Source organism: Letharia lupina (genome assembly GCF_014066315.1).
Source record: "Letharia lupina isolate WasteWater1 chromosome Unknown contig_17, whole genome shotgun sequence".
NCBI lineage: Eukaryota > Fungi > Ascomycota > Lecanoromycetes > Lecanorales > Parmeliaceae > Letharia > Letharia lupina.
Genome location: NW_023502986.1, coordinates 77,716 through 100,428, shown reverse-complemented (window position 1 = coordinate 100,428; position 22,713 = coordinate 77,716). Strand labels below are relative to the sequence as shown.

At 31.8% G+C, this 22,713-nt stretch overlaps 4 protein-coding genes across 4 annotated transcripts; 2 read left to right on the top strand and 2 right to left on the bottom strand.

The window, feature by feature from the left end:
- Positions 1 to 419: 419 nt before the first annotated feature.
- On the bottom strand, positions 420 to 774 carry HO133_003213 (uncharacterized protein; the record flags this gene model as incomplete). The annotated part of the gene is made up of 2 exons (XM_037294136.1): positions 420 to 487; positions 540 to 774. The coding sequence occupies 2 exons, from the start codon at positions 772 to 774 to the stop codon at positions 420 to 422; spliced, it is 303 nt and encodes a 100-aa protein (XP_037149517.1).
- Positions 775 to 3,857: 3,083 nt separating this feature from the next.
- Positions 3,858 to 4,751, bottom strand: HO133_003212 (uncharacterized protein; the record flags this gene model as incomplete). The annotated part of the gene is made up of 1 exon (XM_037294135.1): positions 3,858 to 4,751. The coding sequence occupies one exon, from the start codon at positions 4,749 to 4,751 to the stop codon at positions 3,858 to 3,860; it is 894 nt and encodes a 297-aa protein (XP_037149516.1).
- A 563-nt stretch (positions 4,752 to 5,314) lies between these two features.
- On the top strand, positions 5,315 to 5,697 carry HO133_003211 (uncharacterized protein; the record flags this gene model as incomplete). The annotated part of the gene is made up of 2 exons (XM_037294134.1): positions 5,315 to 5,539; positions 5,566 to 5,697. 2 exons carry the CDS (start codon positions 5,315 to 5,317, stop codon positions 5,695 to 5,697), a joined length of 357 nt encoding a protein of 118 aa, XP_037149515.1.
- A 3,486-nt stretch (positions 5,698 to 9,183) lies between these two features.
- HO133_003210 (uncharacterized protein) lies at positions 9,184 to 10,916 on the top strand (the record flags this gene model as incomplete). Its single annotated transcript, XM_037294133.1, has 2 exons — positions 9,184 to 9,551; positions 9,608 to 10,916. The coding sequence occupies 2 exons, from the start codon at positions 9,184 to 9,186 to the stop codon at positions 10,914 to 10,916; spliced, it is 1,677 nt and encodes a 558-aa protein (XP_037149514.1).
- Between the last annotated feature and the right edge of the window lie 11,797 nt (positions 10,917 to 22,713).

The window sequence follows — 22,713 nt, the reverse complement described above, 5'->3', positions numbered from 1 at the left end:
TCGCATGTGCGGTACAGCATCTTTGACCTCTAGTATCGAGAGTACCGTCCTTGTTTCCGGGTCCAGGTGCTTAAAGTCTCAGCGGGTGTGGAATGGAAAGCCGCGCAAAATGGTAGTTTCGAACATCGCCTTTACGACTCATCAACCATGAACGCAGACACAACAAACCTTCCGATTCCTCAACAATCTCCTTCCGTGATATCTCGCATCTTATTATCATTCCTCCGTTACTGAAGAACCTCGTCTGCAACTTTTCACGTCGGAAAAACAACGGTCTTTTGAAATGATTCTACTCTACTGCAAGTAAATCAGGGAACCAGTCGCCAAAACGAGGCATGATACTCTCATCCTCTAGCCTTTTATTTCCTCGCTATCCAAACAAACCAGACCAAAACCGCATACGCAGCACAATCCTTACTCTAAACAAACTCCAACCTCACACCGGCCCATGCATGCCTTAACCCACGAGGTCGACGATCTTGGTTCGCTATTGGACATGTGAGTTTCCGCGTCGTACGCAGGACTTCTCTAACACTCACCGCGGATCCTCCAAGTGATGTTGACATTGAAGAGTGTGAGGATGGTTATGACGATACGATAGATGGCAGTGACGAGGTCTTCGAGTGTCAGGACCCAAGCAGGCGGAGAAGGTATCGTTTGTGGAGTAAAGGATGTTGAGCTGTTGTCTTGGGCGATGTTGCTTGCGGCGGATGCGCCGGCATTCGCTGAGGCTGGCGGTGGCAGGGATACCTCATCGGGTCTTGGCCGCTGCATGCGACGAAGGATCGTAACGGAGGTGTGCCGGCGCGGGGCGGAACACATTCAGTGCTGGCGGTAGGCTCTGAGCATTTGGTAACTCGAGATTGGAGGGTGGGTGGGGAGGATGCTGTGGCTGCGAGCGAGGCTGTGAGGAGGGGGAGGAGTTTCATTTTAGGTGGTACAGAGGGAAGGCCCGAGGCTAGGGGAAGCGAGTGGGGACGCTATCGAAGTTGGTAGAAATGACGGTAACGTGCTTGACTTCGGAACTTGATATTGATCGAGTATGTGATTCAGAACAGTGTGGAAATGAGGGGAGACGAGAGCCTATATAGTAAATGTGTAAAGTGATCATCATTTCCCTCGAGGAAGTGTGATGTGCCGAACGCTTTCGGGCTGTAATTTTTTTTAAGGGGGCTCAAGGAATTACCAGCAATACCTCTGGGACAGCAGTACTTTATCATATGCAATAGCACTTGGCTTTCAGAGGTGGCGGCTGAGCCACCTCCGTATACCTTAGAAGTGGGCCAATCAGTGCTGCAACGACGACAAACCCGCATACTAAGGCGGGCCCGCTGGATCGGCTAGCTCAAAGTACTTTAGGCTGCAGGCAGCGGTGAGCTATGGGGTGTCATCATGGCTCGTAAAACTGCGTGTCACCCTTTTACCCCTTGCCCTTACCCACCCTTACCCTTACCCTTGCCCTTACCCACCTTGGCCCTGTGAGATCCAGGGACATGAATCTAAACAATCTGATGAATTTGATGACGGCTTGTTGTATTTCTATGGAGGAGTACTGCTACTTATAGTTCATGCCAAGCATAACAGGGCTGAGTTGCTGAATTCCAACACAATCCCAGCCAACTGACAAGACACGGCGGTTGATTATGTATTTAGGCCGTGGCTACTACTGTAGCACGGGAAGCATGGGAACAAGGATTTAGGAGCTTAGATCATGTTAGAGTCTGCCCGTGCGAAAAGAATCCAGGTCGTCGGGACAGCGGAATCTGGCTCAGGACCCCTTACCACTGCATCATTGCCTCTCAGTAAACCAGAAAAATAGATTGACCATCGCGGGTCTGTTGCCGAATGTTGACGTATGGCGCATTCCATGGAGTATACCCGGATTTTGATGGACGAACGAGATATTACCTACTGAAGTACCTAAGTGAATAATTGAGTGGGAAGCATGAATATGATGTCATGTCTCCGGAAATAGAAGCGCAATCGATTCCCCAACGCATAAAGGGCTTCCTTGATAACGTGGGTAATGTATACGGGGTACACAGGTTTAGCAATGTGATTCAAAAGAATGATTCAAAACGAAAAAGGTAATAATTCAATAGGCTAACCATACAGGGTAATACTTAGCGTCGTCGATCACCCACAAATTGAATCACTGTTTTATATTATGAAACAGTGATTCAAATGCATAGTTGCCTAATTAGGTTTTCGCACCGTAGTTTCTCCGGGGTGTAACTCCCCGAAACCCCCTAAAGTCTACCCATCAGATAGGCACAGATAATTACGTGTAATACCCTTTGGGGTAATTCACTTTCTTGCCTTATTGAGTAAAGTCGTAGGGCTGTAAGGCTGCTCCCGCTTTGAATCATTTTATTGAATCACATTGCTAAACCTGTCTCCCAGGGTGCTGAGTGACGGGTATTCCACCCCGTGGTATGGGCCGTTGAGCCAAGCGCCACACTGGGACACACGGAAGAATGGCTGTGGCTTCTATGGGCTTGAAGGCTGAAAGGAAGCCAGGGAGGGAAAGTTCCGGCCGATACGAAATGCCCTATCCGCGGGCCTGAGAGGCCACGTTTTTGGTGGTGTGCAGTACTCTCCAATGCTGTAGATCTTGAGGTTGGCTTGGTATCTTGAGCTTGCTAGCCCGAGGTGATAGCCCTGCAGAAGCATCAGCTTGACCGACAACCGAGTAATATGGTCAATGTATGATGTTGATAAGAGCGATCTCGGCTCTACCCCAATGGCTACCGCTGCCATGTATCAGCTTTGCTCCTCCAGTCCGAACAAAGGGACTAGTTCAAGCGTCTTTGCTACCGAGCGTAGGATGTAGTAATGAAAGCTGCGTCTCTCTTCTTGAGACACCAGTAACTCTTTTCTCTGGCAATACCGCCTTCGCTAAAGCCTACCCAGAAGGTTTGTGCCTATCGATCCTCCCGCACATACGCGTACTGAACTTTTGCCCCAGCAATACCCACAGCAAAGATCATTGGATATTCACCAAATCGATGCCAAGCGCAACCCAAGCGCAGCCCGGCAAGAAGTGGAGTAAGAAAACCGCAGAAAGATGTCATCAATGGCGAATCCAGTTGAAGAAAGGGTCAAGTCACGTGTGTTGCCAGAACTTCGGGGGCTTCAATTCTTTGTGCGCCATAAATGTGTCCCTGCCACTGTACTAAAAGTAAGCAGGAATTCTCAAGCTCTCGCGAGCGTTCGAGATCGTACAGTGGCGAGTGAGAAGTACGTACTGGTCGAGGCTACTTCTCAGCAACACGGCTGAACCTTCAGCATTTCCTTCGGAACGACGCATTGGATTACGACATCCATCGACTCATGCGCAAAGACCAGGATGAAACCAATATTGCTGAAGTCGATAGTGGCACTGGGTGACATACCCACGAAGCAGTACCTAGCAGGCCTTCCTCGTGTCTGACTGCCGATGCCGTGGGGGACCCACCGCTTGAATTGGTAGGGATATATGATATCGTTCATATGAGGCTGTTCACGAGCGTTAACTCGGTCAATGACCCTCTCCCGCTGTTCAGCCCCTGTCTCAATCTGCTGAGTGCGATGGACACTCGTCTATGAAAGAAAACTACCTGGACTGACAGCTCATCTATAATCGATAGATTATCTCCAACAGGGCGAGTAGGATCTGTCGAGGATATGGATAGGGGATGCTTGTCCTTTTATCACTTCGAAGACATTCAAGCCGAAGCGTTTGATCCATAAAACCATTTTTTCTGATATATACTCCTATTCTATTGCATGTAACAGCAAAAGAAAAGGCATCGCGATCTTTGACACATTATATATTCTATACAACCGCCCTCAGTATAGTACCTCCACACCGATCATCAACCTCGACTCTTGTTCTTCTCGACCATAACGACAACGCCAACAATAATTATAATCATCATAACCATAAGAGAGAAGAAACATCTCCGTCCGGACTTGTACTCAGGATCATTGTCTTTCGCCCGACTCTTCGAGCGAGCGAGCCCCCCTTGCCGTTCGAGGTCGTCACCGCGACGCTGATCTTTACGCTGGACATAAACGGTACCTTTTTGACGAGCTGGCTCCTGGAGCGGATTCCACCCCTGATGACGAGCCGGGCGCGGGCCGGAAACTTGCTTTGCCTGATGACGGACGGAACGCTGTGCCGGAGCCTGGTCTTCTCGATAGGGGCTCGGCTCGCGTTGACGTCTTGACTGGTGGGCCGGCGGCGGAATCGCCAGCGGGGCCGGAGCCTTCGGATGCGAGAATCCGGCCGGTTGGCGGCGAAGACGAGAATCTGCGCGGGACAGGTTAGCTTGCATCGGTACGGCAGCGGATGGTGTGGAGGTTTGTCCCTTTCCTGGCGCCTGGCGCCCCTGATTAGACGTGGGATACGGCTGCTCGAAGGGGCGGGATAGCCTCTTTTTGGCAGGCGCGGCGGGAAGGTCGGCGAAGACTGCCTTGGTATCTGGCTCCGGTGAAGCGGGCAGGCCATCGTAATAGGACATTGGGCGGGAGCGGAAATGGTCCTTGGGCGCTTCGCCGTGGGGTTTATCGTGAAGAGGCCCCAGTCCTTTCAGATGGGCTTGCGCGCGCGGTGGGTACTTCCATGTTTCGCCGTTCGATTCTATAGGAGAAACGGGCGAGCGGCGGCCGTCGTCGTGGCGAGAGCGGTCGGATTGTTGCGATTTGTACATGTTGTGGAGGGCACCGTTGTGGACGGTAGGTTTGGATCTGAGTGCTGTGGGTACCATTGCCGCAAAGGAGATTGTGAAGGTGTACGTGCGGTTAGGGAGGGCGGAGATTGAGAGGTTGTGCTGCTGAGGTGTATAGTGTGAATGGAGAGCGGAAAGAGGGAGGAGCTTGAGGTGAAGAATGGGATTGTGGATCGTTTGTGGCCCTCTTGTTTTAAGTGAACAAAGCTCGTGTCTCTATCGACTTTGTGTCAAAACCGAAATCTGGCTATTTCATTCGCATTGTATGATACTGTTTTCGTTTTTCAATTGTTCTGAAGAAAGAGTATGCCAATCTTGTTGTACGCAATGATATTTGCGTCCTCATGACATGAAGAATATCATTGTTGAGTTTTTCTTTGATATTAGGCATCAATGATCATGTCTATCACAGCCTTTCACTACTCCTGAATGCATTTGTTCTTTCATATGCGGGAGCGTATTTATCGATACATCTGCCCACCTGACCTCTCTTCTGGAAACACCTCTCAGCAACCTCAACAACCTTCAAGCAGAAAAAGAAATAGAAAAGAAAAGAAAAGAAATCCTCAAGCACCACCAAGAACAAGCCAGAAACAATCACCATGCCATCTCACACTCAAACACCCGCCTCGTACGGCTCATCCTCCAAGAAGCCCGTCTGCTACGCTGGCTCCACTGAAGTCACCCAACCCGAGTCTTCCGGCACGAGTGACAATATCATCCTCGCTCTCTTCAAAGGTTTGAGCGGTGAGGAATTCGGCCCTGTGTTTGTGGTGACAGCGCTCAATTTCCTGGCATTCTGGGCGGGTCTCATTGATAGTGGAAAGGTACCCTTCTCTTTCAAGGGTTGAAGATCGCTGTGCTGTTGAAATTCTTTGTGGGTCTCATTGATGGTGGTGACGTAGGCATCACTATCCCAGGGGTGCTGCTGGATTGTTTTGGGAATTTCTCGACGGGTCAGATTGTTGGTGCGTTGGTGCTCTGAAGGGTTTGTGGTGGATGGGAGAGGTCGGTGCGGTGCTAAAACTGAGTATTCTGGATTAGAGAGGCAATTCAGGGTCGTGTTGATCTGTTAGGCAGTGCCTAGTGCGTATCATACATGATCTTTCCCCAAAACCTTCATACAAGTTGGATAATTATTCCCTTGCGATACGTATTGAAAATTCAGAGTACGTACGTAGGCCTTTAGAACATGAATATTGGCTCCTTGAGTTTGTTTCCTTGCGAAACTCGTTGCTCCCGTTTTCATGTAGGGAAGGACCTGTGTGTCTAGCAGGCGTAAAGTGCGTATTCTTGGGTAATCGTCAACCTCCGGGTGATAGTGCTTGTTTTGTATAACGTGGTCGTGCGCATAGGCTGGATGTCTACTCAGGAAAATCATGTATGAGAGCTGGATGTCATGATTAGAAGAAACTGCGGATTGAAGGGCTGGTTCATGAATTATTTTTTCGAGAGCATCAGGCACCTTTGACAGAATCTTGTGTACTTGTAGTGGATTTCCTAGTACGCGGCCGCAGATTTGATGTTTTGTAATTAACCCAGCGTTTCATCTGGACAACTTCTGGACTAGAAAAATATCTTTCAACCATGAGCTTGAAAGCGCATGATATGTGGCCACTGTAGTCTATATTCTCATCTTTGGAGCACTTGTGTGTGAACAAAGCGATTGCCAGTATGATTCAACTCGCTGAAAAGCTACAATCAATGACTCATATTCCTACACTCGTTTAGCGGTATTTGATATCCTAGCGCCATGAACACGGGTAACTTCCTAGAGACATTCTACGAGAAATTACTCCTCAGCGCAATCAATAAATGCTTGGATCATACGAAAATGGAGGCCCACCATCGAGCCAAAGACGGTCAAGTCACCAACCTCGCGCTACCTGTTCGCTCCAAAACAACGGATAAAGGCAAACAGTGGCAATGGTCAGACGATGAGACTCTTGTTACGTCGTCTAGTCGCTGGAACTCCCTGCACGCCAACAGGTCCTCTACGACGCAACCCTCACATGAGTCGCCGTTGGACGATACGCGATCTACGCCCATCCCTGAAAAAGACCTTCAAACACGACCACCTCTAGACATGCATTAGCGTCGTCAGCCGGACTTGGACTGCCGGCCTGCCATACCACATTCCACGATGCTATACAGGAGGCGATAGACTCAGAACCTAGAGCAGCGAAGCGCTCCTCCTCATTTGGAAGTCAAGTTTCTACATGGTGGAAGCCACATGGTTCATGAATTGATGACTTGTATCTGAGGCCTACCTCATGAAGTATGCAAAAACCATCGTGATGATATCAACAAGGAAACCACATACTAATGGCTAATACGGCATGTTGCGTACCAATTATTGAAGAACGGAATGTCCTGATGTCAGAGTACTGAGGACTGTATCTCCGAGTCCGCTTCAAGACCTTGGTAGGGGCTGATACAAAACTCAAGCGTTGAGTCCCTACGAAATGTGATTCAGAGGTGACATGGAGAGCCGACTCACAGTGCTCCACCGTTCATTGCGTGAGGATAGACACGTCTCTGATCCTTGTTGCTTGGGGAAGGGAGATCAAGACAGTGATTGGCCCTATCGCACTGATGTCCCAAACGAGTCTTGTATACCTAGAGTCCCTCCAATGTTGGGCATCATTAAAATGTATTACTGACACACAACAATTTCATAGGCTTTTAGGAACGATCATTATCGTGTGAATTACGTGACTGTTCTTCCCCCGCCTTCATATCTGAAGGAGACCGAGGTAGTGGGAAAGCTTTTACGCCACACGAAGCACTTCATACTCCTCGACTAACACGGGAATCCTTCCGGTAGTTGACTCGAATGAGATCGACAGCACCAACCTCGTATCTCAGGGTTACTGTGACCGTGGGATAAACTTTGGTGAATGAGGTGAGCACGATTTCACCAGGTTAAGCTGCCTCACAATGATATTCAACCGCTGTGCTTGGAGCAGTGTCATTCTCAGTCCTTTGAAATGTTCTAAGCGTCTTCCCGCTCTTTTTTCCCCACAGTAGCCGTTGTCTCCTTTTGTAAGAACAATGGGCGTTCTTAAATCTCTTTGTCCTCCAACGAGCAGAGCGGCCTTCAATATCCTGTTCTTCTCAACCTCCAAGCCCAATCCCAGGCCCAATTCACAAAGCTTCGATCCGCCAGTATAAGCTCTTCCATTCCACCATCCAACGAAAACCAATCACCAGAATTCGTTTCGCTCAAAGAACCACAGGCCGTGAAGCCTAGAAGACATACACTATGAGCAGCAGCCACTGCGCCAAGCGCCATACCGCCCTGACCTCCTGCAATGTCCCAGAAACTGCGTCTGTCTGCTGGCAATGCACCTTCTGCGGGAGGATCGTTATCAAAAGCCACACGTTTGAGAGCGCAGCGTCCTCTCCAGCACCGCCTGCGGCACAGTGTCTTATCAAGACTGGCGGGAGGTGGACACACCCTGTACTCGGTGTGCTTCCGCACTACATCGAGGGCGGAGTCTGCAGGTATCAGCGCATGGACCTTGGAGCGAGACTTTCGTTGCCGCCAGCTCTGCTTCCCTGGAGGTCGCGCTAGAGACACGTGAAGAAATAGATGCCGATGGCATAGTCAAGGACTCCTCATTTCCGCTCCAAAAGCGTTGGCCTCACGATCGAGCTCATCGAGCAAGAGGAGGCCGAGCCAATTTTTATGGATCTGATTAGCGAGCCTCGCACGCAGGCATATCTGATGTATGAGTGCGAGCGCAAAGGTGATGACTGCCTCGATGATTGTCTCAGTGTTGGAGTATAATGAATGATAGGACAATGTTATTGAAGAAGGCCAGCGACAACTCATTGCGTTGGAGGGTCTTGGAACTAGAATGCTGACTGCACAGCCGGGGTTTCCGACAAGCAGGGAAGTCATAACGACATCTAAAATGTCGTTTGCCTTTCCATTTATGTGTATACAGTCAACACCAATATGATCTCACGCATGATGATAAGAACTCCACAAATTCAGAGTGAAAGAAGTGGGGTCCATCCAGATTTGGCCTAGCGCAAGACATCTTGCACCAAGCCTTCTCCAACCTCTTGCCTCCACTCCTACATCCTTCATCTTTCATTTATCCTCTGCAAGATCTCTTGATTTATTTTGAGACATGGATTTATCCGATCAAATCGCTAGGCTGGACAACGATACCGGAGTTCAACACACTGCTCTCCAGCGTGGGGGTAGTCGAAGCGCCGTCCCCACCTCAGCCCTTCTTATGCGGCTAGGCATGGCACTAGGTTTCTTTGGTCAGACCCTGCATTCTATCCTGCACCTTTACGGAGGGAATAAGCAGCCTCGCGGGGAGTAGACCCCCCAAGGCTGAAGGGCATCATAGCCTTTCACACAGAATTTGGAACCCCGCATGACTGTCGTCTCCGCATCCTGGGAAGCGCACTGACGGCGTAGGCCTTTTTTTGAAGCTTGAAGAATACTAAGATGGACCGAATTCCGCTAGAAGTCTACCGCCTCATCGTCTCCATGATTGACGATGAGGAAGAAGACTCGCTTTGGGCACCCGACAGAGACTGCAGTCCGTCCACCACTGCTGACGTACAAGCCTTACAATCAGTCTCCAACTCCCAAGTCCAGTCGCATACAACCAGCAGTCGGAGACACTCGTCTTCAATCGTGGAGTCAACAAAGAACATGCAACGACGGCTGCAGAATCGACTAGCTGCGATTCGCAAATTTCGGCTTTTGACGTTGGTACGCAAGCTATGTGCCAATATGCCCACGAAAGGCAAGAGGGAAGATTTAGACACGGAGCCCGGAATGACAGTTAATCGGCTCGCGACCTTGAAATCGTTACGACTATGCAACAAGAAGCTTGCTTTGATGACCGCAGAGTTTGTGTTCGAAGAGGTCCTGTTACACTTCACAGAAGAGAGCCACGCAAAGCTCGAGGCTATCTCGCAGCATACCTACAGGAAATATGTTCGAGTGCTGCACATCGTGCCAAAAGCCATCTCTGGCCCGCTCCTCCAGAAAAAGAATTTGGACAATGGCTTCGAGGAGAAAGGACGCTGATCGACAATCCACTGGTCTTGTACGTTGGCCAGGATTACGCAGGACCTTTGGTCGTGCCGGATTGCGCCAAAATCTCTCGAAAGGCAATCAAGTTCCATTATAAGGAATACTCGTCGCTTCACGCCGAGCAGCAAAAGCTCTTCGCTACGGCTGAAGGTATTTTGCAAGCCGCCGTTGGCCGTCTCCCACAGCTCAAACGGGTTGAATCCGGTCTATCATGGGACTGGACTCGCAGAAGACAGGACATTCCACCAAATGACTTTGAACCTAAGCCCGGTTGGAATTGGCACTTCAAGAGGCTCGATATTTCGCCAAGAGATGACATTATAGATAGAGTATGGAAGACAGGATCCTGTCAGACAAACTTCGACATGGACCAGGGCACAATGATTCTGAGGGCAATAGCTTACGGAAGGGCTTCCTCTGGGGCTCATACCGACGCTGGCCCTCTATTTCGAGACTTGAGCAAAATAGTCATGGAAATCAAGGATCCCAAGGAGAAAGCTGTGGTCGAGACACTCATGACCGGCACTAAACATTTCAATTATTACCTAAAATTGGCCGACCTTGATGAAGTCCAGGAGCTCATGTCCTCCGGCACAATCATAAGCTTTCTACAGACGATGCCAAACCTTGAAAGCCTGCGTTTTCGATCTACATACCTTGGCACAGAAGACCGATTGGAAAATGCGTTCGGCAAGAGCATCACATGGCCCCATCTCACCTATCTATCCATCAAATCTGTCGACAATTTCGATTTCGGCGGCCTCGCCGCACTGATTCATCGTCACAAGGCCAGCCTCCGCCAGCTTGCACTGTATGATGTTTATTACGACTATGAGAATCGGAGCGATCTGCGGGCAGATTTGCGAGCAGGCGCCCTGGACAAGATCCGAATCTGGAGCATGGGTCGGAGAGCAGCCGAGCAAGGGCCGTCCGACCTGGACTGGGAACGCGAGGCTCACGGGTGGGCTAATCCTGGATCGCCTTATGTGTTCTCTGGCGGAGCATGGTCACCTAAACTTGGATCAGATCTCCGGGAAGAACTTGTGGCCAAGTTGTTTCCATCATTCGCGTATACACAAGGAGGTCTATTGGCGGAGGACGAAGATTGGACCAAAGAGGCGGGAAGCGAGATATAGCTGCTGAGGCGTTCTAGGTTATGTAAGCCGGAGTTATTCATGATATATCTTATGTCTGATAATTTTCAAACTCATCGATATTCTACTCGAGGAGAAAGAGACTATATAAGTTCTTATCATTTGAATCCTTATTACTATATTCCAATCACAATTCGGGAGGTCGGCCCGCCAGACTCGAATTTCCGGGTGCGCTCGGCGCTCCCGGGGCCGGCCCCGGGCTGATCCCGCAAGCCTCGGACTGACTTCGCAAGCCTCGAGCGGATTCCGTAACTTCAGGTATCGGGTGCTGCCCGGGTGCTATCTCGACACCGTCGGGTACTATATTAGGCTAAAAAGAAAAATTCTTTCAATATATAGTCTCCCGAGCGTACTCGCTAGAGTTATGCCTCTACGGAGCCTAAGGCTCTATTTTTATAATCTTAAAAAATCGTCGTTTAAAACGATTTCTACGCGGGGGTATTATATAGAAATCTCTTATTATAATTATTACAGTATAGCTATAGTATATAAAGTATAAATTACGAGTACGCTAGAGCCCTAGAATAGAATTTTTAGACTCGACGATATTAAAATATACTCTATAATACGAGTAAAGGCCTATAAATTAAATTTATAACCTCTTTTTTTAATTAGAGCTATCGAGTAATTTAATAAACGATCTTTAATAAGCGATCTTTAATAAGCGATATTTGAAATTTATTATCCTTTAATTACTATAAGATTAAATTTCGAAATTCTTAATATATTAAAAAGCGTAGTTTACGCTCTATAATTCTTAAAAAAAAATCTAAATTTTTAATAGAAAATAATAAAGTTATTAAATGATTTAAAGTAGAGTAAGAAGTTTTAATAGTTACGAACGCTAATTTATTTACTTATAATATCTAATTAAAAAGCGTAGTAACTCTAAATTTATAACTAATTATATATATAAATTTAAGATTTTTTAGCTTAACTCTATCTTATTCTATTATATATATTAATATCTAAGATATTCTAATATTTTTAAAACTAGAACTCGAGTAATCTCTAATAATTAGATTTATCTCTTAAATGCGAAATATTAAATACTCTCGCTAGATATATATAGTTTAACTCTAAAAGCTTAGAATATCTTTAAAGAATTTTCTCGAATCATCGATAATAATTTTAAAAGATTATTCTCTTTATATTATATTATCTAATATAGTTTAATTAAATTTCTATTAATTTAGACTTTTTACTTAATAGCTCGTATATTATTAATATCTATTAAGTTTAAAAGACGATTTAAGATTTTAAATAATTTAATAATAATTTCGCTTTAATATTAAAGACTATTTTTAATTATTATATAATTAAAAACTCTAATTTTAATTAATAGAATTTTTTTCTATTAATTATAGATTATTTTAGAAAAAAATAAAAAGATTAAAAATATATTATCTTTCTAGAGTATTTATTTTTCTTAAATAAGAAAAGTTTATTAAACTATTATTTAAGATATAAATTAATATTATCTACTTAAAAAGTATATAGAAAATACTCGATTAAACTTTTTTTATTATAATAAGATAAAATAAAATAAAAGTATTTTTATATTTATAATTTATAATTTTTTTCTAAATAGCTATAAGAGTAAAAGTACTTAGAGCGAATTAATAGAATCGCTTATATTACTTATTAGACTATAAGCTATATAAATAGAGCGAGTATTTAATATATTTAATAAAGTCTTAAATATTTATAAGTCCTCTTTTCTTCTTCTTTTTTCTTTAGTTATTAATTTATCTATTCTATTAACTATATATCTAGATTTTATAATTATATAATTACTACGTAATTCTATTAAAAGAGACTTTACTATCTTATAATTTTAATAACTTTATTTATATAAAGTTATTTAATTTAATTATAATAAATAACTCGCGAGTTAATTCTATTAATTTATAAAGTAGAAATATCTTATTATAACTAACTAATAATATTTTTAACTTAATAAACGACTCTTATTAAAATATATCTATTATATAATTAAGCGATTATAATATTAATTCTAATATTAATAAAAATTCTAATAATATTATTAATAGAAATAATAATCGCCGAAATATTATATCTAATAATTCTCTATTTATAGATAAAGATTCTCGTCTTATAAATTTAATTTAAATTTAATATTAAGAAGTAGCTAGTTATTAAAAAATTTAAACTAATTAAAATATAGAATATATAAAAATATCGTTATAAGTATAGTAATAACTATTACTATAATTCGAGTTATAAAAAAATAAGCGTTATTAAGATACTTAATATATAATATCTTAATAACTATAGCTCGATAGTTATATTTCTTTAAGATTATAACGATTTTATCGTCTTAGCGCTTTATATCGATTTTTATATAAATAAAAAAAAAACTCGCTAGTCTTCTACTCTATTAGTAAATATTAAAAAATAAATTTAAAGAAATATTAAAAATACGATATTACGCGATATTAAGAAATCTATCTAAAAGAAATATAAAGAGTAATACTTAAATTAAGTTTATAATTTAGTCGTTAAGTCTTATAATATAAAATATTAATTAATTAAAGTAATTATAAAGAATACGTAATTAATAGCTAGCTTTAATAATTATTTTATTATATTTTAATTATAGCGAGATCGCTATATAATTAATCTAAAATATATAAAAGTTTTATAAGATAGAGTAATAGAGAAAATTTCTCTAAAAGCTATAAAGAAGGCTATTTAATTTATTATTTATACTATATTATTATAATAATATTAAAATATAAAGTAAAGATTATAAAAAATAAAAGAGCTTTTTATTCTAAATAAGACTCGCTTTAATAATAAGATAAATAATTAGAAAAGTAGTAGTTAATAATATATAAAGTTTAAGAGATAATATATAAAGAATTAATAAGATTAAAAGAAGAGTTTATTCTCTTTAATATTATAAGATTAAAAATTAATATAGATTAAATTTAAAGATAATAACTCTTATATTAAGCTTAAGATATCTTTTATTAAAATATAATACTATAATTACGAGTAGCTAAGATATTATAAAAATTCGTTTAAATATCTAAATTATATTATAAATAATAAAATATATAATTATAAATTAGATAAGAGACTATATTATACTATAATATAATATAAGTTATTAAGATTTATATAATCTTATATCTAATATAATATAAAATCTTAATAAGATATTCTACGATATAATATATCTATAATATTATATTATAAAATAATATATATATAAAATATTTTAATTAGAATTTTTATATTTAGAAATAATTATTCTAATTATTATTTTAATTAATAATTACGTTAAATTAATAAGATATAAAATTAAATATAATTATATTTTATTATTCTATATATATAAAAGAAAGCGAGCTATATCTATTAATAATAAGAAAAGCTTATTTTTCTCTAATACTAGTTATACGAAATCCGTCGATACTTTATAATTAAAGTTATTAATAATAATTTTATACGCCTATTATATATTTTCGATATCGCTATTTAATATAAAATTATATATATTATAATTATAGTCTTCTTATTAAATTATTAATTTAGAAAAATTAATATATTTTTTAATATTCTCTCGAAAGTATTATAGTTTAATATAATAAGCTATATTTCTTTAAGCTATCTTCTCGCGATATATAAAAAAAAGATTAGATATAGAAAGTATATAAAAGTATATTTAATAATTCTAGAATAAATTAATAATATTTATAATAATAATTAGAATTAAGAATTAGATATATTTAAATAAGAGATAGCTTTATATTATTTATATAATAGCGATAATAATAATTAAGATTAAAATATCGATTTAGATAGCGTAGCTTTTATAGTAAACTTTTTATTATTATATATTAGATTAATTATATATAAATAAAAATTTATAATTTTATCTTTTAAATATAATTATATTTAATATTTTAAGATTTTTATAATAGCTCGATATTTATTAATTAGCGCGTTAATATTATTATATCTAAACTATAATAGCGCTTATTATTAAATTCTATATTACGCTTTTAAATAGCTTAAAAAATAGAATTTACTTAATTATTAACGCGTATAATAGAATTATTTTTAATACTTATATCTTATTTAACTTCGATATTATTTATTTTCTTTTAATTTAAGTTCTCATCTTTATCTATATATATAATAATTTATATAATAAATAAAACTTTAAATTTTTTTATAATTACGCTTATATATTTTTTTTATATAATATTATTAAAATATAAATTTACTAAAATAATAACTAGAATTAGAATTTATTTATTATTTATTTATTATATTTTATCTAATTTATTTAAAAGCTTACTTTTATTATAATAATAATATATTAATATATTTAACTTTACGCTTTTTAATAATTATAATATAATTAATAATTAAAATATTAACTTTTTTTACTTTTTTAATTAGTTTCTTTTTAGATATAAATATATTTATTTATTATCGCGATTTTTTAATATTTTTATTTTAACTAAATTTATTTTTTATTTTTTATTTTAATTAAGAGTTTAATTATTATTTAATTAATCTATATTAAAACTTTTTAATATCGCTATTATTATTAATATTTAATATTTATTATAATAAATTATTAGACTTAATCTCTTCTACTTTAATTATTATAAAAAAATAAATTAGTAAATATATATAAAAGAATTAAAGGATTTATATAGATATCTATAAATATTAAGCTATTTTTAATTTTAATTAAAATTTATTTTATTAAAAAGTACGTTAATTCTAATAAGTATCGATATTAGAAATAAAGAGAATATATATTATACGCTATTATAAGTGTATTATTATAGAGTTTAATTTAAAAAATAATTATTTTTATAAAGATAATAAGACTTAAAGATAAGAAAGTAAGAATAAAATATATAAAAATTTTAATAAGTTATAATAGTTTAGTATTAGCTAAATTAGATAAAGATAATTATTTACTAACTCGCTCTTTTAAATCTTTTATTTTTTAATCTATATAAGTTATAATAATAATTATAATTATTATAAAAATAGTTAAGATTATATTAGATAATAGCGCTTAATAAGCGTAATTCGCTTAAGCTTAAATCTTTAAAATTAAAGAGAAAGCGCTTTATTAATATTTAATTTAAGCTAGACGATATAAAATAATCTAAAAATTTAATACGCGTAATAAATATCTAAGCTTTTCTTCTCCCCTTCTTCTCTCTTAAGACTTTCTTTTTTATATTAATTCTTTTTATTATTAAACTATCTTCTTTATACGTTAGATTTCTATTTAAATAATTTAATATTATTATAACAATATTAAAAGTATAATATAGTTATTAAATTATATATTTATTTTTTATCTTTTAATAACTTTAAGTTAATATATAGATAGATTACGCGAAGAGCTTAACTTATATATATTTAATCTATCATTAATAGCTCTTTAAAAAAATTAATATTATTCTAAAGTACTAAATATAGCGTTAGAGTAAAGTCTTTATTAGATATTATTACTACTTTAATTACTATTATTACTATTTTAATAAATATTATCTCTATTTTAATAAGTACTACTTCTACTTTAATAGTATTAAAATATTAATAAAAATTAGATAATATATTTTTCTAATTATTATTATACTTATTATATATAATTAATACGAGCTATAGCTTAAGCTTTATATAAGATTTATCGTTATTAAAAGTTAATTAATCTTATAATTTTAAAGCTTCTTTTTTAATATCTAATTTATTAAATTATACTTAATTAAGATTTATTAAAGCGCTATCGTATTTAAAGATTCGCTTTTAAAGTATTATATAAGATAATAGAAGTCTTTCTAATTCGTTAGTTTAAGAATAAATCTCTTATTATTACGCTTTATAATTAACTCTAATAATCTCTATTTAAATAAATATTTATCTTTATATAATATATAAAAAGCGAGTTATATTATAGAAAAAGAATTTAAATCTTATAATTATCTTAGCTAAGTCGTTTAGATTAAAGAGAAGAGTATATTTATCTTTATATAATTTAGCTATTAAATTAGTTAATTACTATATATATAATTATAAGATATAATTATATATTATTAATTATTTAAATAATTATAAAAAGTATAAAAGAAATAAAATTATATAATTAAGTATTTATAAACTTTTCTCTTCTAAGTATTTATTTTAATTTAAAATTTAATCGCTATTTAATTAAAAAAAAGATAAGATATAGAAAGTATATAAAAGTATATTTAATAATTCTAGAATAAATTAACGATATCTATAATAATAATTAAAATTAAGAATTAGATATACTTAAATAAAAGATAGCTTCGCGTTATTTATATAATAATAAAAGTAATAATTAAAATTAAAGTATTAACTTAGATAGCGTAGCTTTTATAGTAGACTTTTTATTATTATATATTAAATTAATTATATATTAATAAAGATTTATAATTTTATTTTTTAGATATAATCGCGTTTAATATTTTAAGATTTTTATAATAATTTAATACTTATTAATTAACGTGTTAATACTATTATATTTAAGCTATAATAAAGTTTATTATTAAATTCTATATCGCGCTTTCGAGTAGTTTAAAAAATAAAGTCTACTTAATTATTAGCGCGTATAATAGAATTATTTTTAATACTTATATCTTATTTAGCTTTAATATTATTTATATTCTTATAATCTAAGTTTTTATCTTTATCTATATATATAATAATTTACGCGAAAAATAAAACTCTAGACTTTCTCTAAATTACGCTCGCGTATTTTTTTTATATAATACTATTAAAATCTAAGTTTACTAGAATAATAATTAGAATTAGAAACTATTTATCGCTTATCTATTATATTTTATCTAATTTTCTTAAAAGTTTATTTTTATTCTTATTACGATATATTAATATATCTAGCTTTATATTTATTATAGATTATAGCATAATTAATAGTTAAAATATTAGCTTTTTTTACTTTTTTAATTAATTTCTTCTTAAATATAAATATATTTATTTATTATCGCGATTTTTTAATATTTTTATTTTTATTAAGTTTATTCTTTATTTTTTATTTTAGTTAAAAGTTTAATCGCTATCTAACTAATCTATATTAAGACTTTTTAATATTATTATTATTATTAATATTTAATATCTATTATAATAAATTATTAGATTTAATATCTTTTATTTTAATTATTATAAAAAAATAAGTTAATAGATATATATAAAGAAATTAAAGAATTTATATAAATATCTATAAATATTAAACTATATTTAATTTTAATTAATATTTATTTTATTAAAAAGTGTATTAATTCTAGCAAATATCGAAGTTAGAAATATAGAGAATATATATTATATACTATTTTAATTATAGAGTTTAAATTAAAAAAATAATTATTTATATAAAGAAAAGAAAATAAAAATAAAATATGCGAAAATTTTAATACATTATAATAATTTTATTTTAATTAAATTAGATAAAGATAATTATTTATTAACTCGCTCTTTTAAATATTTTATTTTTTAATCTATATAAGTTATAATAATAATTATAAATATTATAAAAGTAAATAAGATTATATTAGATAATAGCGCTTAATAAATATAATTCGCTTAAATTTAAATCTTTAAAATTAAAAAGAAAACGTGTTATTTATTAATATTTAAATTAAGTTAGATAATATAAAGTAATCTAAATATTTAGTATACGCGATAGATATCTAAGCTTTCTCTTTTTTTTAAGACTTTCTTTTTTATATTAACTCTTCTTATTATAAAACTATCTTCTTTATATCTTAGACTTCTATTTAAATAATCTAATATTATTATAATAATATCTAAAATATAATATAGATATTAAGCTATATATTTATTTTTTATTTATTAATAACTTTAAATTAATATATAGATAGACCGCGTAAAGAGCTTAATTTATATATATTTAATTTATTATTAATAGCTCTTCGAAAAAGCTAATATTATTTTAAATTATATAAGATAATAATCTATTTAAAAGCGTTATAATAAAGTATTTATTAGATATTATCGCTATTTTAATAAATATTATCGCTATTTTAATAGATATTATTTTTATTTTAATAATATTAAAATATTAATAGAAATTAAATAGTATATTCTTTTAATTATTATTATTCTTATTATATATAACTAATACGAGTTATAACTTAAGCTTTACGCGAGATTTATCGCTATTAAATTTTAATTAATCTTATAATTTTAAAGCTTTTCTTTTAATACGTAGTTTATAAGATTTTATATTATATATATATTATATTATTTAATTATTATTTTTAAAAATTCGCTTTTAAAAGATAACTTTATATTTTTATAATAAATAAGATATTAAATAGAATAATTAATAAAATTTAATCTTTTATTTATTAGTTAATAATAAGTCTTATAACTTATATATCTAATTATATTTAAAATTATAATTATAATTATCTTTATAATTATAATTAATATAAATTAAAACTTTCTATTAATACGTAATTTTTTTTAAAAGATTTATATAAGTGTAATTAAAGATTAATATTTTTCTTTTAAATATTAAACGCTTAGCGAGAAGTGCTAAAAGATTTATATCTAGATATTTATTAATTATATATTAGAATTTACTTATTTTAAATTCTAGATATAAATATTTTTACTTTTAAATAAGATAAAAAAGCTATAAATTTAAGATCGAATATTATTAAAAGTCGTTTACTATTTTTTATTATATTTTAGCTATTTATAATTATTAATATACTCGTTAATAAGAAAGACGTATTATTACTATATAAATTTAATCGCGATATTAATAATAACTATTAAAATTAAAATTATTAAATATAGAGATATCTATTAATAAGAAAAATATATTATTATTATATAAATTTAATCGCGATATTAATAATAATTATAAAAATTAAAATTATTAAATATAGAAATACTCGCTAATAAGAAAGATATATTATTATTATATAAATTTAATCGCGATATTAATAGTAATTATAAAAATTAAAATTATTAAATATAGAGATACTCGCTAATAAGAAAGATATACTATTACTATATAAATTTAATCGCGATATTAATAATAACTATAAGAACTAAAGCTATTAAATATAGAAATACTCGTTAATAAGAAAGATATATTATTATTATATAAATTTAATCGCGATATTAATAGTAATTATAGAAATTAAAATTATTAAATATAGAAATACCCGCTAATAAGAAAGATATATTATTATTATATGAATTTAATCGCGATATTAATAATAATTATAAAAACTAAAGCTATCGAATATAAGAATATAATCTTTAATTTAGTATAGATTTTAGAATAAGAAGCCTCTTTTATTAAAGTAGTAATATTTTTATAAGTATATATCTATATTTAAATCGATTTAAGAAGTTTTATTTTATAAATATAAAATATATAAAGTTATTAGATTAAGTATAATAGTTAAATATTATTAATTAAGTATAATAAGTAGAATAATAATTAGAATATCTTATTCTTAACTTAGAATAATTTTTCTTTTATTTATTATATATTTTCTTTTTATAAAAACTACGTCTAGACTTTAATAATATTATATTATTATTTATAAATTTATATTTTATTATAATTATCTAAGAAATTATATATCTTTCGCTTATAAAGTAATTCTTTTTATATAAAATATATATAATTAAACCGCTAAATATTAGTTAATAATTTTCTTTATTTATAATTATTAAAAAGTAAGTTATATTATTAAAATTATTTATTAATTTTATCTTTATAGCTTCTTAAAATACGCTTAATATAGAGATTTAAATTTAAAATAAATTAATTAAATTTAAAGCTATATAAATTAAAATCTTCTTTATTATCTAAATAAATATAATTTAAAAAATAATTAAATTTATTAATCTTTATAATTCGCGGATTTTCTTTAATATATAAGTTTTAAAGTTTAATTAATAATAATATAATTAGCGCGTATAATTAATTTACTATTTAATTTAGATATATATAATTAATATAATTATATACTTTTCTTATTTATAGCTATACTTCTTAAACTTTATATATAATCTTCTAATTTTTATCTTCGCGAAGTTTTACTTTTATTTTACTTTAATAATTTAAATAAGTCTAAATTAGTAATTAATAAATTATTAAAAATTTTCTAAACTTTTATAATTATCGAGTTAATAACTTTAATAAATAATAATACTATATATTAATAAATTATAATTAATATTATAATTAATTATTATATTAAAAGATATAGCGCTATTAGATATATACTTACTTTATAAAAATAGTATTATTAATTTAATTTAATTATAGAGTATAGAGAAAATAATTTTATTTTTTTTAAATATAGATAATATTATAATAAACGAGCGTATTATAATATAAATATTATAATAATAAAAAGAATTTTTAAAGAAGAAGAGAGTAAATTAGAAAAGAATAATATTAAATATTTATTATTAAACTAATTAATATTATATAACTAAAATCTTATTAAAATAAAATATTATTTAAAAATAAATTAAGTTTAAATATTAATTAGAAAGCTAACTAGAAAAAGAGATTAACTTTTTTTTTATTAATACGTATTATAGAGCTATATATAAATGCTTCTTTTTATATTTTAAATATACTTTAAATATTTATAACTATATATATACGCTCTCTCTTATATTTTATATATTTCGATATTCTTTATATACGCGATATATTTATTAAAGATAATCTTATTAATTTAATTAATTTCTATTTAATTTTATATTTATTAATTATAAGAAAAGCTCTTTATTTTAATATTATAATTTTACTAATTCGTTATTTTTAGATATTAAATCGTTTATAATTTATAATTAATTCACTTACTCTCTTCTCTTCTTCTATTATAAAAATAGAAGAAGATATTATTTCTTTTTCGTCTTCGTCTATAATAAATTAATTATTATTTTTATAAGATTAAAGATATCGATTTAAAAATAATATCGTTTAATTAAAAGCGAAGAATATAATATTTTAATATTTTAACGTTTAAGTAAAAGATATTATAATATTATTTAAATAAAAGAGAGTTATATTAATAAGAAAGATCTTAAAATTTAAAAATAATCTTAGCGCGATAAAAGATTTAATCTTTATATATAGAAGATTTAGATAATAATTAATTTAATTAATTAAATTATTAAAGCGTCTAAGTTAAATTTTAATTCTATATTAATATCTAATAAAATTAATTTAATAGTTTTAAGATATTAATATATATCTTTATTAATATAATTAAAAATTAAAATATTAATTAAATAAATATAATCTCTAATTCTAATAATTAAAATAATATAATAATAAATAAATATTAATATTAAAGCGAATAAAATATATATTATATTAAATAGAAAAGCGTTAATAGCTAGACTAATTAGAGTTTTAAATTAATAAAATTAAATACTAATTCTATATTAGTATTATTATATATTTTTAAATATATAATTACTAATTATAATATTAATTAGAAAGAATTAATCTCTAATTTAAAATATCGAGAATAATATAATAATATATTATTAAAATAATATAAGTTTCTATTATAGCGAGAAGATAGAATTTATATATTAAATATTAATTTTATTTTATTTCTAATATTTTATTTATTTACGTATCTCTTTTAATTTCTCTTTAAATATCTTAATTTTAAAATATTAACTAAATCTTTATTTAGCGTAAACTTAGCTTTTTTAA